Source organism: Mytilus californianus, unplaced genomic scaffold (genome assembly GCF_021869535.1).
Source record: "Mytilus californianus isolate M0D057914Y unplaced genomic scaffold, xbMytCali1.0.p SCAF_3, whole genome shotgun sequence".
In the NCBI taxonomy this organism is placed as follows: Eukaryota; Metazoa; Mollusca; class Bivalvia; order Mytilida; family Mytilidae; genus Mytilus; species Mytilus californianus.
This window is the reverse complement of record NW_026262679.1, coordinates 80,170,824-80,183,958: the sequence shown is the minus strand read 5'-3', so window position 1 is coordinate 80,183,958 and position 13,135 is coordinate 80,170,824. Positions and strand designations below refer to the sequence as shown.

General features: G+C 31.4%; 1 protein-coding gene and 1 long non-coding RNA gene across 2 annotated transcripts in view; one reads left to right on the top strand and one right to left on the bottom strand.

Moving 5' to 3' along the window:
- The window catches only part of LOC127735160 (alpha-aminoadipic semialdehyde dehydrogenase-like), a 59,654-nt gene that overhangs the window by 32,698 nt on the left and 13,821 nt on the right, over positions 1 to 13,135 (top strand). Inside the window, exons 16-18 of the mRNA XM_052245262.1 lie at positions 403 to 500; positions 7,777 to 7,850; positions 8,605 to 8,680. Coding sequence (XP_052101222.1) covers positions 403 to 500; positions 7,777 to 7,850; positions 8,605 to 8,680 — 248 coding nt within the window. The remainder of the gene's footprint in view (positions 1 to 402; positions 501 to 7,776; positions 7,851 to 8,604; positions 8,681 to 13,135) is intronic.
- Positions 4,175 to 5,902, bottom strand: LOC127735172 (uncharacterized). Its single transcript, XR_007998167.1, has 2 exons — positions 5,534 to 5,902; positions 4,175 to 4,621 (listed from the first exon to the last, which is right to left on the bottom strand). It is a non-coding gene; the product is annotated as an uncharacterized LOC127735172 (long non-coding RNA).

Below are 13,135 nucleotides of genomic sequence, written 5' to 3'. Positions count from 1 at the left end.
TAAATTATTCTCTGATATAAACCATAAAAAGAAACCTATAATCAATTATTGTATAAAGTTAATAGTGTATGAAACAACAAAACAAAGACAAAAGTAACCAAAAACATCTAGAGGAGAATCATTAGTCTCCAACAATAAACTGGATCTATACAATGTTTCAAGAACTAAATTGTCCTGGGTAAATAAAAGTTGTGAATTGATTAAACAAAAGCAATAAAACTCCAAATTCTCCAATAACGAAAAAACTTGTTTGTCCGGATTCTAAAAAGAAATAAAATTTTATTGATTGATAATGTAAATCTTCAACCATTCCTAAAACTTGAACAACACATTTCACTAATTGTGAAAGCATGAAAAGGATAGCAAATGCTATGCTTCAATTTCTTCATACTTTTTTTTCAGAATGTGGATGAGGCAATTAAATTTAACAACGAAGTGAAACAAGGTTTAACCAGCAGTCTTTTTACAAAAGATATCAGTAATATATTTAAATGGATGGGGTAAGACAGTTTTACTTATTTTGTGTATTGAAAAAGTTAACCATAAAAATGCATTTACGACCATTATCAACACAAAAAAAGAAGAAAATTCCTACATCATCACTAAATAGTATTTTATTACTCCACACATAATAATTTTTTTTTACCTGTCCTGATGTTGGTACCAACACTTTTGGTAAACTCCTTATTAGAAATAAGTCTTTAATAAGGGACTGTTTTTTTTTTTTGGAATTTTTTATTTTATTTGAAAGAACTCCAAGCCTTGAGATGCGTAGATACAGACATAATATATAATATAAGTATTGATATTGAATTTTTCTAAAGCGGGTTTAAAGCTAAAATGTTAGATACCCTAATTTTACGTATGTATGGTAACTATCTACCTGATCGTACTCATCTTTGATCACTCTGGTATAAATAACATGAATACGTAGATAATTATCTACCTGATCATACTCATCTTTGATCACTCTGGTATAAATAACATGAATACTTAGATAATTATCTACCTGATCGTACTCATCTTTGATTACTCTGGTATAAATAACATGAATACATAGGTAACTATCTACCTGATCGTACTCATCTTTGATCACTCTGGTATAAATAACATGAATACATAGGTAACTATCTACCTGATCGTACTCATCTTTGATCACTCTGGTATAAATAACATGAATACATAGGTAACTATCTACCTGATCGTACTCATCTTTGATTACTCTGGTATAAATAACATGAATACGTAGGAAAAGTTAATGATGGCATTGGTCTTCTCCTCTTACCACATGTATCCCTGTCAATAATATGACGTCGAACATGAAAGGCACTAGGAGAGGCCACCAGAGATCATTATATTATAAGTGTCAGACAGGACATGTTGAATTGAATTACAAAGTAAATAACAACCATAGTCAAGGGGAGACAACTCAAATACAATAAAAAAACAAAAACAAGTATATCTATATATATGTTGTGTACAAGATGCAAGTTTGTACAAATTATAAATTGTACAGGGTTTTTGTACAAGTTATAAGTTTTTCAACACATACCTTTTTGCACCAGATGATAAAAGTTTATCTTCTAAAATTTCTTAGCTTAATGTCTTTAATTCAAATTTATATACCTCAACCTAACATTTAGTGCTATTCTCCTTGTCCTAGAATTGGAAATAAGGACACCTGAATGGTTTAAATTCGATTTTTATTTTTCTCTATTTACCAAAATCATATCCATAAAAAGTCTTTTAGTGTTACTATATTGTTTTTTGTATCAATGCTCAGTATTAGACTGTATCATGTAGTCATGGAAATATGACAGAAATATGCGAAACAAAAGACTGTGTGCTTATATCATCCTTTTGTGTTAAGCAGTTCATAAAACAATGATAACTTGTACAACATTACAATTTGTACACAACATAAATAGCAATATCTATAAACATCATAGATAGCAATTTAATGATGCACACAAACCACTGTCAACATCTTATTAATTCTTCATAAATTATTATAATGCCTTAAATGAGTCCAAAAGGATAAATCTCCCCTCACATATAAACTAAGTTTTTAATCATTTTTCATTTACTCTCTAATTTCTCTCTTGCCTTAGGTGATCTTTAGACAGAGGTAGATATATTTTCTATTTGATAGGTATTTTTATACGACCACAAAAAAATTTTGTGGTCGTATATTGGTATGACGTTGGCGTCGTTGTTGTCGTCGTCGTCCGAAGACACATTGGTTTTTCGCACTCTCACTTTAGTTTAAGTGAATGGATCTCTATGAAATTTTACCATAAAGTTCAATACCACAAAAGAAAGGTTGGGATTGATTTTGGGGGTTATGGTACCAACAGTTAAGGAATTAGGGGCCAAAATAAGCATTTTTATACGACCGCAAAAAAATTTTTGTGGTCGTATATTGGTATGACGTCGTCGTCGTCGTCGTCCGAAGACACATTAGTTTTCGCACTCTAACTTTAGTTTAAGTGAATGGATCTCAATGAAATTTTACCATAAGGTTTAATACCACAAAAGGAAGGTGGGGATTGATTTTGGGGGTTATGGTACTAACAGTTAAGGAATTAGGGGCCAAAAAGGGGCCAAAAATAAGCATTTTTGTAACTTCCAGACATAACTTGTGTGTAAGTGTATGGATCTCTCTGACATTGTACCACAAGGTTCCATATCACAAAGGGAATGCTGTTATTGATTTTGGGGGTAATTGCCTCCAAATTTTAGGAATTAGGGGCCAAAAAGGGGCAAAAAACAAGCATTTTTCTAGTTTCATGACAATAACTTGTGTGTAAGTGTATGGATCTCTCTGACATTGCATCACAAGGTTCCATATCACAAAGGGAATACTGGGATTGATTTTGGGGGTAATTTCCTCCAAATTTTAGGAATTGGGGGCCAAAAAGGGGCAAAAAACAAGCATTTTTCTAGTTTCATGACAATAACTTGTTTGTTAGTGTATGGATCTTTATGAAATTGTACTACAAGGTTCCATATCACAAAGGGAAAGCTGGAATTGAGTTTGGGAGTAATTGCCCAAAAAGTTTAGGAATAAGGGGCCAAAAAGGGACAAAAAATAAGCATTTTTCTAGTTTCCAGACAATAACTTGTGTTCAAATTTATGGATCTCTCTGAAATTGTACTGCAAGGTACCATACCACAAAGGGAAGGCTGGGATTGATTTTGGGGGTAATTCCCTCAAAATTTTAGTAATTAGGGGCCATAAAAGGGCAAAAAAACAAGCATTTTTCTAGTTTCAGGACAATAACTTGTGTGTTAGTGTATGGATCTTTATGAAATTGTACTGCAAGGATCCATATCACAATGGAAAGCTGGGTTTGAGTTTGGGGGTAATTGCCCTAAACGTTTAGGAATTTGGGGCCAAAAAGGAGCCAAAAAACAAGCATTTTTCTAGTTTCCAGACAATAACTTGTGTTCAAGTGAACGGATCTCTCTGAAATTGTACTGCAAGGTACCATACCACAAAGGGAAACCTGGGATTGAGTTTGGGGGTGATGAATCACAAGGGGGTTCAAAAAATTTGGGGGGGGGGGGGGATTTTTTTTTCCTTTTTTTTCTTTAAAATTTTCCATTTTAAATTGGTTATTTCTGATTTGTATATAAAAGCAAGTTTGAATAGCATACATGTTAACCTCTCGACGGGAGTACAATAATCCTGTTTTCAGGGGTCTCCTCCCGACTCCCGTTAAAGAGGAAAAAATCCCGTGTATGAAATTTTTCATGAATGAAAAATTTCTGCCCAACATATCATCTCAGGCATCTGGTGTAACTGACATTACCTGAAGTTATATTTTACCTGTAAATCAATTAACATGCATAGTTATATGGCTTCACTTGTCAGCTTGGGTGTCAAACATACTGGTAATCAACGATTTTTACCTCAGGCTAACTGCCGTTGTGTAACAAAAACTGTGTATTTATTGGGTTACTTCCCTTGATTTATCCTGTTTTAAGTTACTTTCCTTTTAATAATGAAAATTTTTAAAAGAATATAAATAAAATATAAATTGAACAAATAATCATAAAAGGATGGTAATTAAATGATTTTAAATGTCTTAGGACAAATAAAAAAATAATAATTTGAAAATTATTTGAGGATTCTATACTTCCTTTCAAGGCTTAAATTGAAATATATATAATAACTATGACCCTTGTTTTACAGTTAGAATGATTTTCTGAGTATGCAAATAATATCTATTTGCAGATAGTTAAACAAATGTTCTGGTTGCAATGATTGTTTTATAGAATATGAAGTAAAAAATTTAAAGAACATACTGAAAAAAAACAATGTTAGATTGAACATGTAGAATATAAAGATGGAGAAACTTTATATGTACAAGGGTACTATAAACATAATAAATTGGATGGAAAGTTGAAGAAAACACACTTTAAAAGACCATTTTTACAGCACACTGTTACATTTACTACAAAATTTATGTCAATTAAAAACCTCCTGATCTGAGTCCTAATCTCCTGACCAAAATTTCCCAATCTCCTGATCTGAGTTTCACAGTCCATCACATGTATGAATAGGTAAATTAAAAATTTTTAAGTTCTTAGACCACTTTCATTCTGTGTCAGAAACCTATCCTGTGTCAAATATTTAATTACAATCCAAATTCAGTGCTGTATCAAGCTTGAATGTTGTGTCCATACTTGCCCCAACTGTTCAGGGTTCGACCTCTGCGGTCGTATCAAGCTGCGCCCCAGCGGAGCATTTTATTGTAACTTCCAGACAAAACTTGATTGTTTGTGTATGGATCTCTCTGACATTGTACCACAAAGGTTCAATATCACAAAGGGAATGCTGGGATTGATTTTGGGGTTATTGCCTCATAATTTTAGGAATTAGGGGCAAAAAAAGGGGCAAAAAACAAGCATTTTTCTAGTTTCATGACAATAACTTGTGTGTAAGTGTATGGATCTTTCTGAAATTGTACTACAAGGTTCAATATCATAAAGGGAAAGCTGGAATTGAGTTTGGGGGTTATGGTACCAACAGTTAAGGAATTAGGGGCCAAAAATAAGCATTTTTCTAGTTTCCAGACAATAACTTGTGTTCAAGTGTATGGATCTTTATGAAATTGTACTACAAGGTTCCATATCACAAAGGGAAAGCTTGGTTTGAGTTTATGGGTAATTGCCCAAAATGTTTAGGAATTTGGGGCCAAAAAGGGGCCAAAAAACAAGCATTTTTCTAGTTTCCAGACAATAACTTGTGTTCAAGTGTATGGATCTCTCTGAAATTGTACTGCAAGGTACCATACCACAAAGGGAAGGCTGGAATTGAGTTTGGGGGTGATGAATCATTAGGGGGTTCAAAAAATTGGGGAGGGGGGATTTTTTTTCCTTTTTTTCCTTTTTTTTTCTTTAAAATTTACCATTTTAAATTGTTTTTTTCTGATTTATATATAAAAGCAAATAATATTGATATGGTTTGAATAGGTAAATTAAAAAAATTTAAGTTCTTAGACCACATACATTCTGTGTCAGAAACCTATGCTGTGTCAAATATTTAATCACAATCCAAATTCAGTGCTGTATCAAGCTTGAATGTTGTGTCCATACTTGCCCCAACTGTTCAGGGTTCGACCTCTGCGGTCTTATCAAGCTGCGCCCAGCGGAGCATTTTATTAATCATATTAATCACACCTGTAAGCGCTGGTAATGAAGCATTAAAGCAACATGTATAATTGTAATACTAAACTGTAAAACAGTGAATAAATTTAAGGGCATACGATACAGTTACAGGGGAGGTAATGATTTGATTTGATTTGATTTTTGGTGTTTTAACGCCACTTTTAAGCACCGCTTTTGGGCTATTTCGTGGCGGCCAGTTATTATTGGTGGAGGAAGCCGGAGAAAACCACCGACCTGCGATAGGAAAACTGACAATCCTAGTCAATTAAGATTGGAGTCGAGTGCACCCGCACGAGCGGGGTTCGAACTCACAACCTCAGTGTTGACTGGCTAGTGATTACAGTAGTAACTACTTAGACCACTCGGCCACCGAGGCCCCCTGGGGGAGGTAATGACGTCACTAATGTAAAATGTAATTTTTCGCGACGTCAAACTGTGATGTATCGAGAAAAGATGCATTTTTCAACTGATTTTTATCATTCAGACTGATTTAACTTGAAAATGAGTTCATGAACCCCTATTTTTAAAAATGACATTTGGCTTGATTATGTCTTTCTAAATTATTTGTGCCAATTTTATGAACAAATCACTGATGATTTTTTTTTTAAATTAGATAAATATACAGCCAAAAATGCTGTGTTTTGACTTAAATCATGAAAATGTAATAAAAATGAATTATTTCCAAAGAATTGTTACACAAATTCAAAACACACGTATGAAGAGAAGACATTCCAGATGTTTTTACAAAAATCAAAGAAACTGAAATGTACAGTAAATGTCCAAATTTCGATCCCATTTATCTGTAAAAGTAGCACATGAAGATATATATTTTATTACATTTATATTTGAATTGACGAGGTGAAAAATAGCTTGTATGCAAACTTTCGTCAAAAATTCACCATGGGATCAAAACTGTATTGTATGCCCTTAAGGAAACATCCCATGACTCTGACCCAAACACAATATCTTTTGCATTTAATATTAAAGTCATATTACATTTATGTTAAAAAAAGTGCTGAAATTTCTATCCATAAATTTCTAACTTGAGTACATGCCCAGAAAAGATGAATCATAGTTTAATTAGTTTTATTACAGAAACTGCATAAATTGGCTTATTTTGATCCACATTTCTGCTATTAATGCATTTGTAGTAAGAATTCTATGCAAACTTTTAAACTAGGACATACTAAATTTGTTGTTTTTAGTACAGCAAAAAAGGTAAACTATAAATGAAATCCTGTGTTTAAGTAGAGGTCATTCAATGTTTGCTTATCATGTGGGAACATGGATTACCTCAGCCTGCTAGCAGGATTTTTTATTACATAAACTATTATATGGGAATATAACAATCTTATTAATGTTTGGAGTCTTCATTTTTGGCTGTGACAGTTATGGGATATTATACATTTATTTCCCGTGCCAGAGGGAGATATGAAGATTTGTTCACCCAAGAATATTCATATTTCATGAGGGCTCTGCCTGAGGGAAATATGATTTTTTCGAGGGTGAACAAATCTTCATATCTCCCGAGGCAAAGGGAAATGAATGTTTTATTCCACTGCCTATGTTTTGTTTACTATCAATACATTAAATATTATTTTGCATACATTTTTTTTCTTTTCCGCTTGTTTTTGTAAGTCAAACTAAACACGAGATAACCATTGATAAACAGTAAGGATCAAAATTTAATTATAAGTCTTTTTGTTTTATCGTCTGAAATAAATTTGAACATGATAATGATTTTTGCTATCGCTATTTTAAGAAGAATAAGAAGTTCAAAACGTTATGTACATTAACCGCGCGTAACGTTGCACGAAGTAATCCCGACATTTCAGAGGGGAATATGATCCTCAGAATGGAATATGAAGATTTTTTCAATGACACATGGGATAGTCTCAACCAATCAAATATTGATTAAACTATCAATATGTTTAAAAGTGGAATAATAAAATATGTAGAACAGTTAAATTTCAGCACATGTTTGTTAAGATTTTCATTGTCAGTCAAATTTATTCCAGACAAGAGCTCCAATAAATCTGAAGCTTTACTGTCATCTACTAAGTGTTCAGTCTTTTATCAGTTACTTGTTATTTTTTTCAGTCCTAAAGGTTCAGACTGTGGTATTGTTAATGTGAACATTCCTACCAGTGGAGCAGAAATAGGTGGGGCATTTGGTAAGTATTGGGTCTTCAAGAAAACAGGCATTTGAAATGTTTTTATTAAATATGTACACAGAATTTACACATTTCTATCTTTGTTTTTAATTTTTATTGCTGAAAAGTCAATAATTGATACTAGAAAAAAAAACAAATTAAAACTTCTATTCAATGCTTAATTGCAATAATAACAAGTATATCATAAACTGATATATGCTGACATTCCTTACTTCAGATGATGCATTGTCATTTGTAAGACATATTGACGAAATATGACGTAATAATTTTTGTGACAAAATTAATTGCCTCAAGGAGGTTGCCTTGAATTCACTTGCATATCTTAATTAAATTAAATGTAAAATAGATTGAAATGTGATTGTAACATATTAGACAGACTCTTTTTTTTTTGGAAACCCTGATACTGACATTCTTTAAATTTAGATGAAAATGACATCATGGTTTTATCAATTGGTACTAGTTTGTCAGAGGTTTCCAAGAAATTAGGCTGTGACCTTTTATTACCTTTATCTTTGCCTCCATAAAAAGCAAATAAAAGACTTTTCATTTTTAAAGTAAAATTCATTGTTAGACATATCAAGTTAGTAGACCAAACTGTCATGATACATCATTGATATTTTGTCAGGTGGCAGGATTTTATTTTCAATTTGGTGTAACCTAATATATTATCATTAAAAGTTATAAAGTTTATCAAAGTACGTGATTAAATATATCAAATTAGTGCACATGATAATATAGTAATACTTTCTTACAGGTGGAGAAAAACATACAGGAGGGGGCAGGGAATCTGGTAGTGATGCATGGAAACAGTATATGAGAAGGTCTACATGGTATGTATCAAATGTAGGGATGAAGATACATTAAACATTACTTCATCAAAATTGTACCTGTTGGTCATTTATTTAGTTTTTCAAAGCATTGTTTGAATTAATATTTTGCTGAAAACATCAAATAAAATTTAGATTAGATTTACCGTAATGATTTGTACGTTGAATTTGTTTACATTATTATGAGCAATTAAGAAAGCAAGTTTTCTATTAAAAAATTGTTAAGTGGGCAAAGTCAAAATAAATGGTTCCTTGCATATAAAGCAATATTTATCAATCATGCTGATCATTTGATTGAATAAATTAATTTCAAATGATGTGGCTTGATGTGTAGAATATTCCTACAAAACATCTTTGGAAAATCTCAAGTAATAAAAAAATGACGTTAAAAAAAGATGCCAAAATTGTCAGGAGTGCAACACTTTTTTGTGACATTTTGAAAAAATACTTTTTTTTAAAGACACAGCAATTTGTTGAATGGAGGTATGTGCCTTAAATTCTTATTTGTTTTACAACTATTATGTCTTAGTGATGATTTTAGCTCAGAATGAAGCTTTTCCATTAAACCGTTTTGACACAGATATGTTTTGAAAAAAAGTTGTGCCCTGTCAGGAGTGCAACACAAAAATTAGTACAACTGAGGAATAGAATGATTTTTGCATAAATGACTCACACCTAAACATAAACAATAGTCAACCCTGTAAAACAAATATGTCCTTTCCAGAATGAATACTTCATTTACCTGATTAGTGATATAAATAATGTGTGAGAGTCAAGTAAATAAGGCCTCCCTATATGTGTCAGGAGTGCAACTTTGAAGTTCAAAGACTCACACTTACAAAATACAAAAGGCAATATATGGTTCTGTTTTATTCTTCAAAAGATACTATACTAGATACAAGATTGCACCTAAAGAGTAGCCTGATAGACAAGGAATTTTTCTTTTAGAACCATTTCTTTGATGTCAGGAGTGCAACAGTTTTAAAATGACATTTTCTTGGTCTTACATTTTAAGATAATCTCAGCTCCTAGTGACTTATTTGCATCTAAACATGTTTTCTAACTGTTTAGGCTACATGTATGAGTTATAATAAATTCCTAAAGGTGAATTTAAAAGCAGGACTTTGATCCAAGAATTATTGTTTGTCACAAGCAAAAATATCTGAATGATAAATTTTCATATTTTTTTCAAATTATGGAAGCTTATTGTCTTAAACTTTGTCTTTTGATTAGGAAATAACCATATTTCAATTTAAAAGTTTTATAATGGTTTCATGTAATACTTATTAAATTGTTATAAGTGTTATAACAAACAATTAATTTTGTTGCACTCCTGACATCAATTTACCATAACAAGCCGTTTAACACATTTTGAGTTCAATTTTAAGATCCAACCTTTGAATGAATGAAAGATGGGAAAGATGATTGTGAAACTGAACTTTAGAAGAAAATCAGACAGGCTAAGTGCATACAAACACATCATTAAAGTCGACAATACCTTCAACTTTGAGGAGTAGAAAATTGAGAAAAACACTAAAAGAAAATCAAAATCAGAAGGACAAACTAGACAAATATAAACAAAGAAAGAACAAACAAAAAAAAAACAATGTAAAACTAAATTCAAAAGACTTAGACCAGAATTAAAACACATATGAGAAAATGAAAACAAAACAGAAAGTGGCAACAGAAGAGAAGAAGAAAATTGACACTAGCTGAAAAAGTTGCAAACCAGCAGAAAATTGTCCAGTCAAGTATATACGTAGCAAAAGAACAGAATAATGCAGATATAATACCTAGAGAAATCAGAAAGAGAACTGAAAGAATAAGACAATATCTTCCTGACCATCCCAAACCTTAGGCTGAAATAAATGAGCTCATCATATCCACAGCTACACCAAGGTGGTTGTCAGAGTTAATGAGAACTGATGGCAGCTGTGTGCAAGAAATTTATTAGTCTTGACCATGTTGAAGTATAAACAAAGTTGAGGATTCCCTAAAAGATCTGAAAACTGTTGAAAAGAAAATGGCATGATCAAAGAGTCCCTTAGTTCTAAACTTATCAGGTAGCCTTCTTTTCTTTTCTGAAAATGCCAGTTTCTTTTTAACAGGATCCAGATCAATTAAGGGTCTCTCACCTTTGTTTCCACTTCGGCACCTATCAATTTCTTGCACACTTCCATCAGTACTGATTATTTCTTACAACTACTGCCTTGGTGTAGTTGTGGATATGATGTATTCAATTGTTTTAGGGCAAGATTTGGGTTGGTCAGGAAGAATTTTCCCTATACTTTGTCTTCTCTTTCTGATTTTCTAGATAGTGTATCTGCACCTGTACTTTTGGTTCTTGACTGGAGATTTTTCTGTTGGTTTGCAACTTTTTCGGCTTGTGTCAATTTTCTTCTTCTCTTCTGTTGCCAATCTCTGTTTTGTTTTTTTTTCATTTTCTTCATCTGTGTTTTCGTCTTCAGTCTAAGTCTTTGTAATTAAGTTTTACATTGTTTTGTTTCCTTTGTTCTTTCTTTGCTTATACATGTATTTGTCTAGTGTGTCCTTAAGGTGGATCTTCTTTCAGAGTTTTTCTCAATTTTCTTCTCATCAAAGTTATAGTTGATGTTGACTTTGATGGTGTCATTTGATCCCTTAGTCTGTCTTCTCAAGTTATTTCAGTTTCATCAACTATCTTTCCCATCTTTTATTCATTCAAAGGTTGGATCTGCAAGATGAACTCCAAATGTGTGAGACTTTAATAAAATAAAAATATTGAATCTGTGCAAAACTGCTTGTTATGGTAAATTCATGTCAGGAGTTCAACACATTACTCCTGACATCAAAGAAATGGTTCTAAGAGAAAAATTCCTTGTCTCTCAGGCTAATCTTTAGAGCAATCTTGTATCTAGTATAGTATCTTTTGAAAAATAAAACAGAACCATATTTACTTTTGTATTTATTAGTTTGAGTCTTTAAACTTCAAAGTTGCACTCCGGACACTTAAAGGGAGGCCTTTTTTACTTGACTATCACACATTTTTTATATCAATAATCAGGTTAATAAAGTATTTATTCTGGAAAGGACACATCTTTTTATACGGGATTGACTTGTTTAAGTTAAGGTGTGATTTATTTTTTCAAAAATCATTCTATTCCTCAGTTGTACTTATTTGAGTGTTGCACTCCTGACAGGGCACAACTTTTTTTCAAAACACATCTGTATCAAAAAGGTTTAATGGACAAGCTTCATTTGTAGCTAAAATCATCACTAAGACATAATATTTGTAATATAAATTAGAATCAATGGCACATATCATCATATTACAAGTTGCTGTGTCTTTATAAAAAAAATAAAGAATTCAAAATGTCAAGAAAAAGTGTTGCACTCCTGACAATTTTGGCATCTTTTTTTAATGTCGTTTTTTTAATACTTGAGATTTTCCAAATATATTTTGCAGGATTATTCTACACATCAAGCCACAAAATTCAGCCCATTTACACATTGCAAAGACTGCCATTAAAACAAAATAGTAGCAATATGTGATGGGACTTGAACTTATGTATACAATGGTATACATATATATATATATATGTATGATATAGTTCAAAAATATTATTTAAATGAGATTAAAACATTAAATCTGAAAGGTATATACACTTAATCTAGAAATCATGGGCTATTTTGATGATGTATAACTGTTTTGATATGATATATATTGAGTGTCAGGAGTGCAACAAAATAGGAGAAATAAAGTACCTTATATGTGTAATAATTTTAAAAAATAATAGTAGTTCAGAAAAACTTTAAAAATTGCAGATCTCTTTTTAAGTTGTCTAACAACAATTCTGCTGATTATTTAATAGAATTTAGTTCATAGTTTGGTAACTTAACCCCATTTTAATAATAATGTGTCAGAAAAATCTATTTAAATATGATCTGAAGTGCATAAGATGCATAAGTTAAAATAGAAATAACATTCAAATGACAGATTTAGGTCTTTATAAACTAGCAATGTTTACAAATTTAAAAAAAATCATGAGTATTTGTTCTAGTTTATGTATTTTTTGTTTGGTGTATAATATGTCAGGAGTGCAACAAAATCAGGGGAAATTTGATGTATTTTCTATTTGATATATCTTCTTTATAAAAAGATTTATCAATCAATTTTTTGTTCTCAGTGAATTTGAAAAAGGGTTAATTTTAATATGGAGAAGTTTTTTTATCAACTAATTGATGAACTATTTTTTAATCAAAACTTTTTCAATCAACTTTAAATGAATCGATACAAAAAATAGTCAAAAACATAAAAAAAAAAATGATAATCAAAGAGGAGATTAATAATCTATGCATCAAAAGTAATGTTTGGATCTCTGCAATCAATTGAGGTGAAAAAATTATAAATATTTGATAGTGTTTGTCTGAAATCATATTCCAAAAATGTATACTTGATTTAAATTTTTTTTATTTGTT